We start from the raw sequence: 20,277 nt of genomic DNA, 5'->3' as shown, positions 1-20,277 counted from the left end.
CGGATAATACATAATAAAAAAAGTAACTTTATGTTATATCGAAACATTAAGAGCTGCAAAAAGTTACCAGTTTTGTTTTTATTTGTCATCTTTAGTGTTGAGACTAACTGTAATTAGTGCAACTGTTTAAAAGCTGATTAAAAATCAGTGATGGACAGTTTTAACTCAAATATTTAGCTATAAATGTCTCATCATATTGCTGTTGCCACCTTTTTATAATAGCTTATTTCTTTAATTTTACAATAATCATAAAATGTCTAAATGAGGGATTTTCCCCATTTTAATTCCATGATAACGGTTTAATGAGGAAAATTTGGGAAAGTTGTGTGTGGAAAGAGAAATGCATACTGCCCTCTACAGGCGGAAGAATAAAAATGTGCAAATTCTCCAGAGGAAAAAACATTTATTATACTCTGAAAATATAAATCACACATAAAGTATCTCAGTCACATTGGGCTCGTGGTGTATAGTTCATGAAACGGTCTGTGAGTGTAATCACTTGCTCTTTTTCTTCTGTTTGGCAGCAGGCGCGTCCTTCAGGCCGTCGTCGCTCTCAGCTGCTCTCTTTCTGCTGGTCTTATCACTCACGTATCCGCTGGAGTCGCTCGGCGAGAGCTCAGAGGGAGTGATCTGTTTGTCTTTCTTCTTCTTCTTCTTCTTCTTCTTCTTCTTCTCTTTGTGATGTCCGTTTGCATTGGAGTCTGTCTCGGTTGTGTCGGCAGCGGTTTGCTGGTTTTCTGACGTTTGCTCCATGCTGCTGTCGTTCAGAGACTCTTTCTCTCGCTTGTCTTTCTTCTTTTTCTTCTTGTGTTTTGGAGTGTCGATCGTGTCTTCTGTGGATTCTGGTTCTGTAGCAGATTCTACAGTCATTTCCTTTTGCTCGGTTTGGGCCACGAGCTCTTGCACTCTGAAAATCAATCAAATGATCATTATTAGCAATGCACGTTATCTCTCAAAACAATATTATTACAATGTTTGGGCAAATGTATTGCTTTTTTTTTTTTAAGATTTGTTATTCTACAAAGTATTGCAATTTTTGATTGATTTTCTAACACTACATTTAAGCTTTACATGACATCTGTGTCCCTGGAGCACAAAAGCAGTCTGAAGTCTCTGGGGTATATTTGTAGCAATGGCCAAAAAAAAACATTGTGTGGGTCAAAATTACAGATTTTTCTTTTATTCCAGAAATCATTAGGATATTAAGTAAAGATCATGTTCCATGAAGATATTTAGTAAATTTCCTACCGTAAATATATCAAAACTTCATTTTTTATTAGTAATATGAATTGCTAAGAATTCATCTGGACAACTTCAAAGATGATTTTTTTACACCCTCAGATTCCAGATTTTCAAATAGTTGCATCTCAGACAAATATTGTCCTCCTAACAAACCACACATCAATGGAAAGATTATTCATTCAGCTTCCAGATGATGTATTAATCAAAATTTCGGAAAATTGACACTTGAGACTGGTTTTGTGCTCCAGGGTCACAAAAAATTGCATTTTATTTTTCAACAAAAATGGTTATGGAAAGCCAAAATTATCGACCAAAACAGGGGAGTTTAATAAGTGCTTCTCTAAACAGCTGATAAAAACATCACAATAATCCACAGCACTCCAGTCCATCAGTTAACATCTGGAGAAGACAAAAGCGGTGTTTGCAAGAAACAAATCCATCATTATGAGGATTTTTACTCCTCCTCCTGTTGTCTCCCACATGTTTGTTTAGAGCCATTTTGTACTGTTTAAACGCTGTTTGATCTGTGCAGATTTCTCTCCTAATTCAGACCAGATGACTTTTTCGATGGAGGAATTGTTGTTATGGACTCATATTTTAGCAGGAAGCAACAGTTTGAAGTTAAAAATGTCTTAGTGATGGATTTGTTAAGAGTGCTCTGGATTATTGTGATCAGCTGTTTGAAGTCTCATTCTGACGGCACCCATTCACTGCAAAGCAAGTGATGCGATGCAACATTTCTCCAAATCTGATGAAGAAACAAACTCATCTACATCTCGGTTGACCGGAGTGTGAGCACATTCAGCAAATTCTCATTTTTGGGTGAACTGTTCCTTTAATAATCAAACACTGTTTTCGGTATCCAGCTAAAAGAAATCATTGACGGCACCTGCTCTTCTCCAGCCGTCCCCTGATCAGCAGAACACCTGCAGCATCGGCGTCCAGCTGGAAGACCTCAAACTCCAGGCTCTGTCCGACACACAGTCCAGAGTCCCTCCACTGCTCTGAGCTCAGCAGACTGGGCTTCACCACCGACGCGTTAAAGCAGCCGTGAACCAGACAGCCCAGGTGACCCACTCCTGTTTTATTAATCACACCCTGAGCGACACACAAGATGAGAATAAACAAACTATAAGAACTCACTCATAATCAGGCACAGAACACGATCTCTAGCTCATGAAGGTCTTGTGACGCACCACGAGCTTCGACGCTTTCTTTGGTTTGAAGACCACGAACGACGCCTCCACGTGGAGATGAATGAATCCTTGATCGTCATAAATATCTCCATGTGGTCCTACGACTTTAATGTGGTCATACGCCATAGGAACTCCTTTCAGACTGCAAACCCACAGAACAAGGATGAACGAATGGCTGGTCAATAATCTTTATCAATAAATGATGTCTATAGAGAAGTTTCAGGTGAATACAAAAGTTCACCGTATCATACTTGTAAACTGGGGCCCTGGCACAAGAGAGAGCTAAGATAAAACTAAAACAAATAATATTAATATTTAATAAATATAAACGATCATTACACTAAATTATAAATAATTTTCTTTAATTATAGTCATTTAAATGATCAAATCAGTGAATCTTGAAGAAAAAAAAATGGTGATCTGCAAGATTTTATATCAACTTTTAATGATACGATTGAATATATATATATTGGTAATTATGACAAAACTAAATTATTATATAAAATTATTATATTATTAATTATTATAATAAAGAGAGTATACAGATTATTGCATATATTTAGCAAAATGATTCTCTATAGAGCAAAAGAAAAAGTCTATTATAACCTAATTTGGGACACAGAGTTCACAAATATAGAATAGAAGATAGAAAACTTAGAAAACTTTACAGCACATTTTGCAGAAATGATGGATAATTGTTTACTATTTTGTAATCCTGCTAGTTTTATTCTGTTTTTATAAGGTGACTACATTCTTACAAAGGCATATTGTCAAACTTCTGTATGTGTCTGACTTCTATTCAGCAGCACTGACACACAATGACAATGTCATAGTATTTTTAAAGGTGTCATGGTTTTGTTGACTGTATCAAAATATTGAAAGGCAAGCACGAAGTCTGATAATAATGAACAAACAACACAGAACCATAGTGTTTGAGCAAACCTGCTGGAGTACTTGAGCAGCTCAGCGTTGAGTTCCTCCCGGATGCCCGTGCGTTTCTTCTGCAGATGCACGGGCGACAGTGAGATGTGCCTGCGGTGCGTGTCCAGCACCAGACACGAGTACCGCGCGTTCAGCAGCTTCACCGCGTCCGCGAACGACGGGATGAGACACGGACCCGCCGCGACATTTCCGCTGGATATCTGCGCTACCGTCGACACGTCCGCGGGGTTTGTGACGGGTTTCGGAGCTCCGTTCTCCGGCGTCCAGTTCGCCATGCCTTACACATGCGGAGGAGCACGTGGTGCGTTCGCTCGCTTGATTGGATGCGAAATGTGCGGAGTGACGCGTGACCGCTAGCGGAGTGGAGGAGAACTGCACATGAAAATAAATAAATAAATAATGTATATTCTATATATTTTTTCGGCTGTTTGTGATTTAAGTAGCTACATTATTTACATACGTAACAGTAAAGATTTCTAAAAGTAAAATAAATAATAATAATAATAATAATAAATAAATATAAATAATAATTAAAGAATTCAAAAAAAAAAAAATGAAATAATAACGAAAACCAAAAATTTCTTGAGTATTAAATTAAACAAGAACCGTTGTTTATTTAAAAATTGATTAAATAAAAAATGGAAGAAGACACTGATTTAAATAAAATAATAAAGCCATTATGGAAAATTTCGTTGGGTTGGTTTACAAGATTAAACAATAGAAATCTATGATGGGTAAAGTAAAGGTTTTTGATTAGTGGTTCAATCATGACACAAAATACATCTGACATTTTATTGGATTGTCCTATGTAGCCTATATATAAAAATACGTAAAGAAATAAATGAATAAATAAAAAGTAATGTGTCTTTTTTATTTTTATTTTATACATAAGTAGCATTATTTACATCACTAATAGTATGGAAATATTTAAAAGTAAAATAAAATTATAGTAACAATAAATTTTAATTCAAAAACAATATTAAAAATAACATGTAATACAAATTAAACCGAAAAAGACTTCTATTAAATATTAAATTCACAAGAAAGAAAACTGTTAATTTTAAACTGCAGTTAATGAAAAATAGATGGAGAAGACATCGATTGAAATAAAAAAATCTAGCACTTTAGTTTTAGTCAACAATATATGTATATTTAAACATACAAATCTATGGTGTGTAAAGTAAAGGTGTTTTTGTGTGTTAATGATTTAATCATCAGCCATAATGCCACAAATCACATTGGCATCTTTATTTCATTTTCATATGAAGCCTCTATATAAAAATACTGTAAATTCATAAATATCTTTACAGGCATTTTACAGTGTGCATTTATACGATCAGGATCAAAGCATTCAGTATACCATACAATATCAGGATTACAATTTCAGATTCAACATTCCCTTTATCTAGATACGGGGTGAGAGAACGAGATACAGAAAGAGAGAGAAGGTTGTTTGCATGCTTATTTCATACTCAAATGTCTGTTTTCTGTACGCTGATCATCAATGTCATCAGCTCTGACCTCTCCTGAGGTCACCAGGTAACTGGACACTGATTGGCTGTCTGTCTGCTCAATAATGTTATCTGACGCTCTGTCTACATTATGTCCTGTGAACACCGTCTGTGCTTCTACTGTCAGCTCGACTCAGCCAATCAGACTGAAGAACTGTCAGCCTGACTCATCCAATCAGGTGGAAGAACTGTGCTGTTAAGAGCATGTGGGCAGCGAGCTGTCACGGAGAAGCGCTACGTCCATTGTAGGAGATTTGAGAGATGCAATTGCTGGTGTTATCCAAAACCTCCTGCAAGCAGACAAACACACAGCCGAGTTTCTCTACGAGACGAACATTCAAACAGACAGGAGAGAGACAACTTCCATTCTTAGCTACTGTATGAGTATGATGTAGATGAGTTTGTTTCCTCATCAGATTTGGAGAAATGTAGCATTGCATCACTTGCTCACCAATACATGCTCTGCAGTGAATGGGTGCCGTCAGAATTAGAGTCCAAACAGATGATTAAAACATCACAATAATCCACAAGTAATCCTCCACCACTCCAGTCCATCAGTTAACATCTGGAGAACATTGCTTCCATCTAAAATACATAATCCATTTTAGTGCTTCTGCCCATGAAAAAGCCGTCTTGTCTGAATCAGGAGAGAAATATGCACAGATCAAGTACCGTTTACAAGACAAAACAGTCTATTTAAATAGTTTTAGACGAATATGTGGGTGAATTTTGATGTGAGAGACAACACTAGATGGACTTGTTCACCCATTATGGATAATGGACTCGTATTTTAGTTGGAAGCAACAGTTTGAAGTCTAAAACATCTTTTTAAAACATATTTTGTCTTCTCCAGATGTTAACTGATGGACTGGAGTGGTGTGGATTACTTGTGGATTATTGTGATGTTTTTATCAGCTGTTTGGACTCTCATTCTGACGGCACCCATTTACTGCAGGAAAAGGAAAGTTGTTTCAGACTTTTTTTCTTTGTGCGCAATAATTGTCGCAATAAGACTAGGACCATATAATAAGAAAGTAAGCTTTAATGTCAGTTTTAATGTAATATTGACTGTAAGTTTGTGAGATGCACCGGCACACACATACTGCACAAACATACCAGCTCCTTGCGTACCTTCTCTGCCATTTCGTGCGAGTGATGTAGTGAATGTTCTCTCTCCAGAAACATGCGCTGCTGTTCGCTGCTGGCCAGTCTGCAGGTCAGCCATGTGGACAGCGTGCAGCTGCTGATGCCCAGACATGCTAGAGACATGACGGCCAAATGAAGAGAGTGCATAGCGTCTGTACGCTTGACCAGTGCTCGGACAAACTGGAAGTTCAGGATTCCACCAATTAATCCACAAATGCAGCAGGAGGAAAATAATATCATCTGAGAGAGAAAAACATGCATAATGTTAGCTGTTTGTGTGTGCCTTTTGCATGCATATAACATTCAAATAATAATGTATATTGCATGGATATATCATTATTTACACATTTTGCATGCATATAATATTAAAATAACAATGCACATTGCACGGAAACATCATTAAAATAATGCATATTGCATGCATACAGCATTCAAATAATAATGTATATTGCATAAATACAACATTCAAATAACAATGCATATTGCATGCATACATCATAAAAATGATCACGTATATTGCATGCATACACCAATCAAATAATAATGCATTTTACATGCATACAATATCATAATAATTATGCATATTACATGACAACACAATTTAAATAATAATTCATATTGCATGCATACATTATTAAAATATTAATGCATATTGCTTGCATGCAATATCAAAATAATAATGCATACTGCATAAATACAATATTAAAAGAATAACATATATAACATGCATTTAATATTAAAATAATAATGAACATTTGCTTGCAGGCAATATCAAAATAATAATGCATATTGCATACATAAGCAAAATAATGTATATTGCATGAACGCATCATTGAAATAATGCATACAATATTAAAATAATAACATATATAACATGCATATAATATTTACATATTAATCCATATTCTATGCATCATTAAAATAATAATGCATATAGTATGCCCACATTATCAAAAGTATCTTACTATTACAATATTACAAATGCTTTGATAGTTTACAAATGCTAAATTAATAGTGCTGGGGGGTATATGTACAAGTCCATCGACTGGGTCGTTTTAAGCTGTGGATAAGTTAAATGTATAACCCAACCTTCTGGGTAGTTTTTAAGCAATAGCTTTTTGAGTTAAATAAAACTTCACAGAAGGTTGGGTTACACATTAAACTTATTCACAGCTTAAAGCAACCCAGTCGATGGGTTTGTTCATATTTCCCCCAGCGATGAGTTGTTTCTTGTAGACTGAAATGAAAACATCAGTTTATTTAAGTGGTGTTTGTCTATGCAAAAGTAACAACCAAAGTGCAAAGGCATTTCCAGGGTGTTGCTTGGTTTTGCTAAGATGTCCTGATTTCCATACTCGTAAAGGTCAGAGTATATTAATCAGGAGAAGCATACAACACAGCAGAAACACTGTATACGGAGGATGAAGATGAAACTATTGTGTACTTGGAGAATGGATTGTGCTGCTCTGTGATTTTATAATCGGTCAGACCACGTCCAGACAGTGACATTATCTGTCAGCAGAAAACTGCCACCTCAACACTTCAGGACAGATCTGACCTCAAATTACACAAGAGACTTCTGACTCCACAGCGCATTATCACGTTATCCTGATTCCTGGATGACACTCCTCCTTTTAGTGCGCTATAACTGTTACTGTCATTACTTGGTATTGTGCACTGCAGATATTGTTTTCTGCTATGATAAATTGCTTACAGTAATAAGGGTCTGCAAATTACTAAAATGTAAATATACTGTACTTTTGGGAGAAACTAGCGTAGTAACATACTACTTGTTTTTGCAGTATGGTGCACTAAGAAGGTCTATAACAGGGAGAGCATTTGCATTTCTGTTCATATAAAAGGTTGCTCAGATCAGATTATATTAAAAATATCTATTATTTGATACTTTTAACTTGTAATAAGACATTTTAGTGTAAGACACTACAGGTAAATAGAATAAAAAAAGTTTTAGCTAATACATTTCATTATACCTTCGCCAGTTGATTAATATCTATACATTAAGACAATTGTTATGTATCACATGTTTTTTAAAATGCTGTTTAAATATTAAAATGAGGCATTATCTGATTAAATATGTGCTGATTTTCAGATCAGAATAAATAACAAAATAGCAATGGTTTTAGATGCAGTGTCTTGCCTTCAATCACAAAAGATTAAAACATTTAATTAAAATTAAAATTAAAATTAAAATGATAATCTTTTGAACTCATTTATTTCCAAGATAAGATAATTCATTTACTTAAGCAGATTCATTCTGTCATTTCAATTATTGCATTATTGATTCTGCTAATACGGTACACCATCTCTCATATTATTTTACTGTAAAAAAAAAAAAAAAAAATAGTATTTGGAACATACTCAGCATACTATTAAGCTAGTATTCCATTCATACTGAAGCCCATATCACATTCCACACTGAAATGAAAAAGCAAAAACACACTTTCTGCAGTATGTTTGCTGTTTAAGAATCTGCCCCTGCTGAGATGAGACTGTATCCACTGGGACTAAAAGTCAATATCATTTGAAGATAAAATGTTTAAGTGTTCTTGAGTAGTTCCTGGGGTTAATGTAACCATTACAGTCTGATGGGGAGGCTTGCCTTTTAGCTGTACAATAACATTACAGGCAGTGACTAAAGGCCCTGAAATAAAATCAATCAGCAGGAGAGAGCGAGACATAAAACGAGAAACGGTAAAGCGTGTTTGAGGACAAAGCTGAAAGCTTGTAAACAAGAAAGCAAAGGTAAACAAGTAATGATATGAAAGAGACAAGTGGAGAGTAGGGTGGGAGAGCCTAGTGTTTCACTTCAGTATGGATCTGTGATTAACACTCTCCGCTGGGCCGGCTCACTCCACTCAGAAGAGGCTAATTGAATCTCATCTCTCCAGTCACGTATCCTGGGATATTTACACACACACACACTCACTGTGAGCTGGAGCTGCTCTCGGATGTGGATATTTGTGGCCATATGATGATGCATTATCTAATTAAATACGCACTAATTTACATACTGTCACATTTATGAACTTTTGTCTCCTTATTTGGTCCTCTTCCTTTTCTTGTTTTAGTTAATTGATTGATCCTCACCTGTCTCCTGTTTCCTCATTACCTTCTGTATGCTTAAATACCCGTTCTGTTCAGTTCCTCCTCGTCCGTGATTGTTGAATGTTATTGTCGATGTTTAGCGTTGTTAATGTGTCAAAGCTATATCTCTATGTTAATGCTAAATGTAATCTTGTATATTGTCTGTATTCTCCGTCGTCTTCAGTAAACTCCTTATTTGTTCCAGATCCTCGTCCTTCCTTTTGTTTTACGTTTAGCACTACACCATAATCTGTAACAGAATCACGGACCCAAACAGTATAGTTTATTTTTTAGCGGCGTTTTTTCTTTCATTTATTTTTTGACTTTTTTTTTCCTCCTCTCCCGGAATGGCCATCCCAGCAGTCCGTCTCCTATGCCTGGAGCAACTGGACCGTTCGCTGGAGGACCACACCAGGGACTTTTTAGATCTGGCGTGCCTTACTAACTTCCCCGACTGCTCGCTCTCTAACTTTTTCTACACCGGCCTGAGCGAGCAGAGTAAGGCACGCCTACCAGCGAACGGTCCCCGAGAGGATTTCGCTGCTTTTCGTGGAGTGGGTGCTGGAGAAGAATGGATCTTCGTGGACCATCTACACCGCCAAGGACGATATCTCCAGCCCCACTCCTGACCCAGAGACCAGCCAGCCACCATCTTGACACACGGAGCCAGAGCCCACCGCAGCCGCAGAGCCCGAGCCGATTCAGGACGTCGAGAGCGCGACTGACCAGGTGTGCGAGCCGGCAACACCGTGTATCGTGGGAGTCCTAGTGGAGATCGAGGGCGTGGAGGAACGCCCTGCCCACACTTCCGCGACTGAGGGTGAGCTGTATTCAGTCTCGGGAAATATGGAGCAACTTATGGATCTCATGGACTGGTCTACGGAGGTAATTCCTGTATCCCCTGTTTTTCCGCTGGTTCCATCCAGCCCTGATCCCCTTGTATACCCTCTCAGTCTCCCACTCCAACCTCCTCCATTCAGTTCCTATGCTCCATTTCCGCTGGTTCTGCCCAGCCCAGAATTTTCTGTTTCTCCGCTGGTTCTGCCCAGCCCAGAATTTTCTGTTTCTCCGCTGGTTCTGCCCAGCCCAGAATTTTCTGTTTCTCCGCTGGTTCCGCCCAGCTATGAATTTCCTGTTTCTCCGCTGGTTCCGCCCAGCCCTGAATTTTGTTTCTCCGCTGGTTCCGCCCAGCCCTGAATTTTGTTTCTCCGCTGGTTCCGCCCAGCCCTGAATTTTGTTTCTCCGCTGGTTCCGCCCAGCTCTGAATCTTCTGTGTCTCCGCTGGTTCCACCCAGCTCTAAATCTTCTGTGTCTCCTGTATTCCTTCCCAGCCTCCCTCTCCCACCTCCTAGACCTGCCAGCCCGTCTGCTCCACTTCCGCTGGTTCCGTCCAGCCCTGATCCTCCTGTGTTTCCTCCCATCCTTCCTCTCTCTCCTCCTCCTAGACCAGCCAGTTCCTCGTCATCCCTGCTGGTGCCAGTCAGTCCCGCAGCTCACCCTCAGTCCGCGCCATCTGGGCGCGATGGTTCGCCGCTGGACTGCCAGTCTCCAGCTCCGCCTTGGCATGTTAAGGCCCTGTCTCCGCCTCCAGCCTCCGAGCCCTGGACTCCTCCTCGGTCCTTCGACCCAGCGGCTCCGCCTTGGCTCCTAGCTCCCTCGTCTCCACCGTGGCCTGTCATCCCACCTGCTCCACCGGGCTCCCTCGTCCCTCCGGCTCCACCTTGGTCAGTCGTCGACCATCCGCCGCCTCGGGACTCCACTCCTCTGGTTCCACCTCGTCACTCCATCCCTCCGGCCCTGTCAGGCTCCTCCTTCCCTCTGGTTCCACCGTCATCCTCCGTCACTCCGGCTCCACAGCGGTCTTCCAGGACCCCGCCTCCGCCTTGGTCGCCAGAGCCTTCTGCTCCACCTAGGCCCTCCGGATCCTCGACGTCACCCTGGCTCTGTGGCTGTGCTGCTCCATCTTGGGCTCCTCACCCACCGGTGCAGTCTCCTCCTGTCGGCCCCCTGGTGTTGTCGGCCGCTTCTCCACCGTGGCTCCTCCCGCCGTCGACTCCACCGTGGATCTCCGTCCTGGCTGGTCTCTGGTGGACCATCTGGCTCCTCCTGCTCCGGGCTCCTCCCTGGCTCCTCCCTCCATCCACTCCGCCCTGGTCCCTACCTCTATGCTCCCTCATCACCTGCTCCTGGCCTACTCCTCGCCCGCCTCCAGAACCCCCACCCTCCCTCCACTGGTATTCCTCTTGCGGTGCGAGGACGCACCGTTTCCGGGAGGGGGCGAACTGTCACATTTATGAACTTTTGTCTCCTTATTTGGTCCTCTTCCTTTTCTTGTTTTAGTTAATTGATTGATCCTCACCTGTCTCCTGTTTCCTCATTACCTTCTGTGTGCTTAAATACCCGTTCAGTTCCTCCTCGTCCGTGATTGTTGAATGTTATTGTCGATGTTTAGCGTTGTTAATGTGTCAAAGCTATATCTCTGTTAATGCTAAATGTAATCTTGTATATTGTCTGTATTCTCCGTCATCTTCAGTAAACTCCTTATTTGTTCCAGATCCTCGTCCTTCCTTTTGTTTTACGTTTAGCACTACACCATAATCTGTAACACATACATTTCTAGAATGTAAATCTAAACGTTTGGTAAAGCCAGAATCAAAAAAGTTATTTGCATAGGCGATTTTGGGTATTATTTATTATTATTCCATAAATCGAATTGGTTTTGTGTATTAAATCAGATTAAAAGTAAAATACAAAATGTAGTAGACGCTAATAGATAAACGGTAATAAAATAAATACTTAAAAGTGTTTTTTTTTTTTTATGTTTTCTTTCCACTTGTCTGAAAGAACAGAAGTTATGGAAACAATAAAGTTCAAAATAAAAGTCAAGTAAAAATGCTAATTAACCACTTTTTTATTTCCAAGAAAACAACCTGACATTTTTCACTGAATTAAACATGCAACATGTTGACAGCAAATGTAGCATATTCTAAACTTTTGATTGTTGCATTCAGTTTTTAAATTAATTCTGATTTCATTTCAAATAAATGAAAAAAGAAAAATTACAGGCAGAGTAACTTCATGTGTCCTACAGTATCAGAGTGAGTGTACAGTACTAGTACAATGAAGTATGCATACTTGATCAGCAGAATGTATGTACTCACAATGAGTCCCGTCCTTTTCCATGCACACAGCATGCCACACAGTCCACAGATAAGAAACTATGAGATAGAAAAACATGATATTTGAGCATCTTAATAGAAATTAATTGAATGAAAAACATGCAGAAATCCGGAGGTTTTGTGACACAAGCATACTATATTCAGATTACAGTAGAGTCACACCTTATATACATCTACATCTGTGAGGTAAACAACTTTATGATGAATTATTAAACCATTCAAAGTTATAGCATATCAGAATGTGTAGCATTCTGTTTTAGGTCAGATTTCCTTTACAAAAAAAATCTGTACTGTACAAGGGTAAAATGTTAATAGCAGTTACATCAATACTGTATACAACATAATATAAAAATGCATTTTATGGTATAGTACTTACAAAAATCCCATGGTACTACAATTGTGAAAAAGTAGCGAGTTTAATTGTTTTGTAATCTTAAAAGTGTCTGTCTAAACATCTGTATTTTCAGATAACATAATATTAATGAAATAAAAGGCTGTTTATGTGTACTTAAAAAGAGACACTTTCATGACTTTGCTACTTAACACACTTTAAAAAGTGACCTTAGTACTAACGTCAAATCAAACATTAAAATACATATTAAATCATTATGGTTTTTGTCACGCTTTAAAGAAATACCCTTATTTACTAACATAAAGCATATGTGAAGTACTTTATAATTTAACTTCAATGTGTTATATTAAATTTAAAGTTAGTATATTTTATACATTCTGAATTGCAATATTCAAAGACAATATAAGTATGAATTTACATTTAAAAAAACACACTTAGGTCCTATTTAAGTGGGTCAGCATTCATTTAATATAAATATAAACTATAATCAATTTTATTTAAATGCAAATAACATGCAACTAAGTAGCAATCCGAAATCATGACGTTCAGTTCGCACTTAACTATATTCTTTTAAAGTATATTATTTCCATAATAAGTTATTTGTAAGTAAGATGAAGTATACTGAAGTCTACATGTTTTGATTCACAAAGGTACATCCAAAAAATGGTAGCCAGCAAACGCAGAACGTTCACCTAACGTTCCCATTTGGTTATTATGGGTCACCAAACAAGAACGTTTATTTATTTATTTATTATTTTTTTTTTGGAACGTTCCTTTTTTGTAACCAAAAAGTAACCTTCCCAGAACGTTCTTGGAACCAAAACTTGTTAGCTAAAAAACAAAACATTTTTAACAAAAAATAAATAAAGAAATAAAATCCTACTCAAACATTCAGTGCCTGTGAGTTCTGATAGATTCGGGTCAGTTATTTTAGAAGAACACTAGAGAAGAACACGAGAAGTGATACGTACACACACTCCGCTCCATAGAGGAGAAGCGTCGCCCTGCTGGGTCTTGTGCTCCGCTTTCACCCGGATGATGCCCACCGCGCCCAGAGCGATGCTGGACACCCCGAGCCCTATTTCCAGCACCGACAGAACCAACAAACTCCAGATGATCTTCCGGCTGGAGCACATCTTCGCTCGGGCATCCTTCCTGACCGGTGCTTCACTCCATGTCTCCACAGATAAACCCAAAGCGCATTAAATCCACTGTGAACGTCAGCTTAAGTGATTTCTCCAAAATAGACCAGTAGTTCGTGTATCAGTCAGTGCGCAAAGATGTTCTCCATGATGTGTAAACGCCAGGGGTTCAACTTTACCCTTCTCCTGACTCTGTTTACCATGCTTCTGCTCCTGCCCCATGCGATTTCCCTCAGTTAGAGCAAAAGCTCCGCCCACTGTCACTGTTGAATTTCTTTACAATGCTGCAGTGGAATGGCTCTAAAATAGTTTTATAAATCGTTATCTGAATATATACTTGACGTAATTCGTTAGAACGGTAATTGTTACAAATGTTCCAAATCTAATCTGGCGGGAAAAGTTGTGATTCTGTCAAACAGCGGAGCAGGTGTCCTCGCGCGCTCGCGCGCACACACACGGTTATGCGCATTGGTACGGAAAGCGCTGATTGTGGTAAACGCGCCCCAGGAGTTGGACACCTAACGGCGCATATCAGCACAGCGCATTAAGACACTCAATCACATTTTATTAGAAGGAGTTTGAGTGAGCCGAATCCATAATAGTGCGTATAAAACTCCTTTTTATAGGATGCTGAAACAAAAAGCATGCTTTTTGTAGCATTTGGATGCTCTGTGATTATATTTGTGGATGTTCCCACGCGCAATTGATTCCTAAAACCATTTCCAGCCACAATTACAGAGAAGAAACATTCAGCATTCAGCGATTCCTTTTTGAAAGCTGATGAAAACCGCTTTAGAGTTGAGCATTACAGTGCATTTCCTAGAGCAATCATCAACATTATAGCATTTTGTTATCTGAGATCACACTCACAATAAATGGTGTGTTTATTTGAATTAAAATATCACTTCTTCACTGGCTGGCCAGAAAAAGTATATTTCTTTTCTTGGGGTTAATAATTAATAATGGAATTCATCCAGCTAAATTGCCTCTTTAAATAATTCATAACAATGGTTTAATACGGAGAACATTTCAATAAACAAAACACTGTCCAGTCGCTCTGTGGAAGTCTATAATGTACAGTAGCATTGTAACATCACATCACACAAGGACAGTTGTTTATGTGGTATATATACAGGCCTGTCCTCACTGCAGTGTGCTGGATCTCTGTGAGACGGTTGTGTTTTCAGTGTGTCTGCAGCAAACCACAGACAGTTCATTCCTGAACCTAAAACAGCAACTTTCTGCAGAAGGATGTTTGCATTACTGTAACAACAGAAGGTCTAAAGCGGACATAGCAGAATGTTATTGCACAGTTTCACCTATTTGAGGTAGCTATATTTGTATTAGTTTATATATCAGCTGAACTGATGTTCTTCAGTCAGCAGAAAACACACAATACCAGTTACACAAACAATGGAGAGCTTTGCCCATTACACACTGATTTCCAATAATCAATCAATACGAAGAGCGTGAAAGCATGCATCATATTGCAAAATGTGGTTAACTGGGGGTTTTCTTACTGACAGAAAAATCATTGTTGACGACTAGTTAACTAATATCTTTTACCAGTCAAGATAGAACATCATTATATACTGTAATATTTTTTTTATGTTTAATTTATATATTTAATATATAAATATTATAAATTACTTAAATTATAATACATTTCTCAAATAAAAATATATAAATATATTAATATTTAACATTAAATATATCACTTTAATATATAGTTTAATAATGTATGCAGTCCAACCTAAATTTATTTGGACACCTTCAACATTATAACAGTTAATTCGCTTTAGTTTAGAAAATGGTAATAAAATATAACAAGAACTCAGAGTTAAACTGTGTCTGAACAAATTCATCTCGATAATGTCAGATAACACTTAAGCTAAACATTGTCAGGTCAAAGTGTCAATAATTATTGGTCCCAAATTTTTATCAGTTTTATTGGTAGTCCAATGCATGAAGAATTCTTGGGTATAATATGTCACAGTTTACTTTATTTTGCTATCCTCACTTACATAAATGAACTACAGTGTGCTGCACCCACTAGTAAAAATATATATATATATATATATATATATATATATATATGTATATCGAAAAGTATATCTGGTGTCTGAATAAACTGAATGATAACTGTACTTTATATAATCTGCATATAATGGCATTATTTTGCCATTTGTCTACAAGCATCAAAAAGGCTTTACATCATGCAGGTTTCATTCAATTAAAAGATGCTGATTGTGCTGTTAGAATATCCATCCAGATGTGATATAGCTTGTCGCACCACACCAGATCAGTCTGTTAATCTGCTCGGGAACATCAGCTGTCCGAAATCTCACCATTGAATCGATAACAAGACGCCCCCGTCCGCCTGCTGAGTCATCAAACTCGCTCTTCTCCAGTGTTTTCCTCCCTCTCTCCCATGTTTGCAGGGTTCGTGGGAATGTGAAAGTGCTGAACTGATTGTCAGTTTCAAGACCCGGTTGTGACCGACGATCTAGAAATAGCACGGAAACTGTGGGGATATTTCTAGAACCTGCGACCATGAGTAAAGAAGAAGGAAAGCACAGGGTGTGTTGTTTGCACTTCAGGTACTTCTGTACTATCACACAGTTCTGAGTGCAGAGCTAGTACTGTATTGTCCAATATTTCATCACTTCATGTCACTCTCAATGCCTTCGAGTTCCATACACAAAGTGATTTTAACCACAAAAAGATGTAGTTACTACATCAGCCAGCAGGGGTTAACTGGCAAAAATGCTAACCAGCTACACTGTTAGACTTTTTATTGTATTTTTGCAGTAACTTACTGGCAGCACTGTTGCCAGTAAGTTACTGTAACTACCCCTTTACAATAGCTTATCAATATCAGTAATTAATCATTTAAAAAATAAATTTATTTCACCACACTTACCCAGACATTAAATTGAAAATGCAGATTCATGTTTTTCATCAGCTGAACAAATTTCAGTAACACTACTGCATCAAACAGTAATGTACTGCAAATTCCCATATACAGTAAATTACTGTAAATGGCATAAAACACCCATAAGTAGTACTACTAATGCAGTGCATATTACAGTAGTTAACTGTAAAACATATATATGGTAGTTTACTGGGCTTTTTGCCGTAAGTAACTGTAAAATTATAGCAAAGTCTAACAGTGTAAATTTATTCATATTTCTTTCTCACTTTTTAGCAAAGTCAGTAAGATGCACCAAAATGGATGGATATTAATTCTTAAAGAGGGGTATTTCATGCATTATTTACACTGTTAAAGAGTTGGATTCTCATGCTTAACATGGGCAAAGTTTAACAAAAAAAACAAGTATTTATGTGCCAATTCTCCTTCAGGGTTTGCATTCACTTTATTTTTCCCATAACATAATCCTACGTCTTATTAATTAGCATTAAACAAACAATTCTCCAAAGTAGCGGTCTGTGATATCACGATTAAAATGTCTCCACGATCTGCTTGTAATAATGTCAAAAACACACAAGTTTTACATATAAACACAGTTGGTCTAAATATCTAATGTCTAAAGTGAAAGCAATTTTATACGTGTACCTGTTTATTAGATGCGTGCAGGTCTTAAAGTGACAGCAGTCTAATTGTACTAAACTTGCTGAGGCTTGTCATTAAAGGGATAGTTCACCCAAAAATTTTAATTCTGTCATTATTTACTCACTCTCATGTTGTCCCAAACCTGTATTCATATCTGTCTTGTGCTGAACACAAAAGAAGATATTTTGAAGAACATTGGTAACCAAACAGCTGCTGGTCCCCATTGATTTAGATAGTAGGGGGGAAATGCTATGGAAGTCTATGGGGACCAGCAACTGTTTGGTTTCCCACTTTTTTTTAAATACCTTTTATGTTCAAAAGAAGAAAGAAACTAATTCAGGTGACAAAAACATGACAACATGACAAAAAATTGTGATAAAATCATGACTCGTGACTTTCCTGATAAAAATCATGATATGATATTTTTGCCATATCGCCCATCCTTACTCCAAAGGAACATTTCCTCACTAAAGCTCTCATCTTTGAGAAAGTCCATCATTTATTTGAACTATAATATTGTTTTTATGACTGAACAATGGCTCATTGTAAATAGCTCAAACGCAGCACTAAAACCTAAACAGTAGAAATAAATAATTGAAATAAAACCAACAATTAATCATTTTCCTTAAAAAAGTTCACTGTTGGTAGTTTGTTCATTAAAACAGTTAAACCAACAAAAGGGTTAATCTTTTTTATTTTACTTTGTCATTTAACCATAATGTTTTAATGTTAATTGAGATACTATAATAGGGGAAGTCGTGGCCTAATGGTTAGAGAGTCGGACTCCCAATTGAAAGGTTGTGAGTTCGAGTCCCGGGCCGGCAGGAATTGTGGGTGGGGGGAGTGCATGTACAGTTCTCTCTCCACCTTCAATACCACGACTTAGGTGCCCTTGAGCAAGGCATCGAACCCCCGAATGCTCCCCGGGCGCCGCAGCATAAATGGCTGCCCACTGCTCCGGGTGTGTGTTCACAGTGTGTGTGTGTGTTCACTGCTCTGTGTGTGTGCATTTCGGATGGGTTAAATGCAGAGCACAAATTCTGAGTATGGGTCACCATACTTGGCTGAATGTCACTTCACTTTCACTTTCATAATCTTGATTTGTATTAGATTTATTATATTTATATTTAATTGTATTGTATTTATAATATTTTATTTCGTCATTAGTTCTTTTATAAGTTTAAGTTGTTAAAATGTTATTTTTCTTACCAAAAGCTTTATATTTATTTAGTTTGGATGGATAGAGTCTGTATGGGCTATGGTTATTTTCAATGTTCGGAAAGAGTATCAAACAATACTGCTTGATTTCAGAAAACAAGGCAAGATTAAACATACTATAATGAAATATTAGCGATATATATATATATATATATATATACACACACACATACATGCACAACTTGCATTTTAGTATTATGTTGCTACTATTATTGTACTGTATGTTTAAATATTTTTAACCAGCTTTTATTTTATTTTTCCAGTTTAAGTTTTAGTATTTTTGTATGTGTGTATTTAATGTATTTTTAGTTATTTTAGTTTTAGTATTCATACACAATATTCATATATTATGTAATTTCAATGAACAAATAAAAAGGATTTTTAATAGTTTTAGTTAAAAAAAGCACTGCTTTTAAGAACTAGAATGATGTGTTTACAGCATCTACCATCAGAGGTTATTATGGTCATGCTGACCAGCCTATCTTAAGGCTTTATCAATGCAATTGTGATTCTCGCTGATAATTAAGCAGAGATTTATGGGAAATGTAGTTAAGCAATGCAATCCTGTTGCCTCACTAACTGGCACAAAGTGTTGTGCTCTGGCATGATTAATCATTCATTTTCTAACTTTCTAAAACATCATTGTGCTGGTGTTCACATGCAATCTCTTAATAAGACTATTCCAGCATGACTTGAAGACAGCATGGTTGCTCTTTGAAAAGACCAGAGAATTCCCTTATGGTGCTAAAGATCAGAATATGTTTTGAGAGACTGTAATTTGCCTCCCGTGGTTCTGTCCTGTCGTTTGTCCTCCTGTGTCTCAGTTTGGCTCTTTGCACCATATTAACTTCCATTAGTATCACTGCAGTAGGACAGAAGAGCTGCTTCCTATACACACGCTCTCACATCCTCCATCTATTTATAACCACCGCAGCGCAGTCCGTTTGTGCCTGTTCATTCTCCTCCTTTCTCTTCCTCGCTCTTTCTCTTCATGTAAGGTGGATGGTTCGCATTCCCATCTACTTGCAAACTCGGCTCCGTGCCAATACAGTGAGCTGCCTTGCTGTTTGCTGCCTACATAGACCGCTACTATGGATGCAAGGATTTTACATTTTTGGCCAAAACTGATATTTTGCCGCTTTGGATGTTTAACAGGCCTAAATTAGACAAAATGAAGGAAAACTATTTAAAAAACTAATTAAAAATAAATAAATAAATTAAGACATTCTCATAGAGGTCTTTTTACTAATTACAGTTTTTTACAATCACTTTGTTACTATTTCCAGAACCTTGATGTCATTTTTCACAACTCTAGACACAAAACTCACAACCAATGATCAAAATGCACATTTTTCAAAACTCTAACCCTTTTCTCAATTGCTTGGATACAATACACATAAAACTTCAGATCATTTGTTCATTCAACAAAAATCACCTGTTCAATATGACACAACTTAACATCAAAGTGCTACTATTTCAAAAGGCAGTCCACACATTACATTTCAAATGAGTGTCTATTCATTTCCTTACAATGATCTAACTATCAATTGATACAACTGCTCAAGTGATAAGCAACTGTTGCATTACTCTTAGTATGGAAACACACAAACAATCTTCCATGTTTACTGTAAATCATGAACGTTTCAAGATAACGAGATTCATTGTGAGCA

General features: G+C 37.6%; 2 protein-coding genes across 3 annotated transcripts; both read right to left on the bottom strand.

Annotated features, from left to right (window-relative positions):
- Positions 1-451: 451 nt before the first annotated feature.
- Positions 452-3,655, bottom strand: LOC132104609 (DNA-directed RNA polymerase I subunit RPA43-like). Its single transcript, XM_059510170.1, has 4 exons — positions 3,381-3,655; positions 2,439-2,580; positions 2,132-2,340; positions 452-907 (listed from the first exon to the last, which is right to left on the bottom strand). The coding sequence occupies exons 1-4, from the start codon at positions 3,653-3,655 to the stop codon at positions 496-498; spliced, it is 1,038 nt and encodes a 345-aa protein (XP_059366153.1). The 3' UTR covers positions 452-495.
- Positions 3,656-4,631: 976 nt separating this feature from the next.
- On the bottom strand, positions 4,632-14,034 carry LOC132104608 (transmembrane protein 196-like). Of its 2 annotated transcripts, none has more exons than XM_059510169.1 (4): positions 13,645-14,034; positions 12,304-12,360; positions 5,995-6,277; positions 4,632-5,181 (listed from the first exon to the last, which is right to left on the bottom strand). In XM_059510169.1, exons 1-4 carry the CDS (start codon positions 13,807-13,809, stop codon positions 5,168-5,170), a joined length of 519 nt encoding a protein of 172 aa, XP_059366152.1. In that variant the 5' UTR covers positions 13,810-14,034; the 3' UTR covers positions 4,632-5,167. The 2 variants fall into 2 exon arrangements, with proteins under 2 accessions (XP_059366152.1, XP_059366151.1); XM_059510168.1 differs by having other exon boundaries at positions 6,023-6,277.
- Between the last annotated feature and the right edge of the window lie 6,243 nt (positions 14,035-20,277).

Source organism: Carassius carassius, chromosome 25, assembly GCF_963082965.1.
Source record: "Carassius carassius chromosome 25, fCarCar2.1, whole genome shotgun sequence".
NCBI classification, from domain to species: Eukaryota; Metazoa; Chordata; class Actinopteri; order Cypriniformes; family Cyprinidae; genus Carassius; species Carassius carassius.
Note: the sequence above shows the minus strand (reverse complement) of the source record. Positions and strands in the feature narration are given on the sequence as shown.

What these genes read in the sequence shown, in the direction of transcription:
- LOC132104608 (XM_059510168.1), bottom strand. Translation starts at nt 13,809, where the DNA reads ATGTGCTCCAGCCGGAAGATCATCTGGAGTTTGTTGGTTCTGTCGGTG. An exon ending in CTCTATGGAGCGGAGTGTGT is followed by an intron (nt 12,361 to 13,644) that starts GTACGTATCACT and finishes TCTATCTCATAG; the next exon opens with TTTCTTATCTGTGGACTGTG. An exon ending in GGAAAAGGACGGGACTCATT is followed by an intron (nt 6,278 to 12,303) that starts GTGAGTACATAC and finishes TTTCTCTCTCAG; the next exon opens with ATGATATTATTTTCCTCCTG.
- LOC132104609 (XM_059510170.1), bottom strand. Translation starts at nt 3,655, where the DNA reads ATGGCGAACTGGACGCCGGAGAACGGAGCTCCGAAACCCGTCACAAAC. An exon ending in AGAAAGCGTCGAAGCTCGTG is followed by an intron (nt 2,341 to 2,438) that starts GTGCGTCACAAG and finishes TGTGTCGCTCAG; the next exon opens with GGTGTGATTAATAAAACAGG. An exon ending in GGACGGCTGGAGAAGAGCAG is followed by an intron (nt 908 to 2,131) that starts GTGCCGTCAATG and finishes ATTGATTTTCAG; the next exon opens with AGTGCAAGAGCTCGTGGCCC.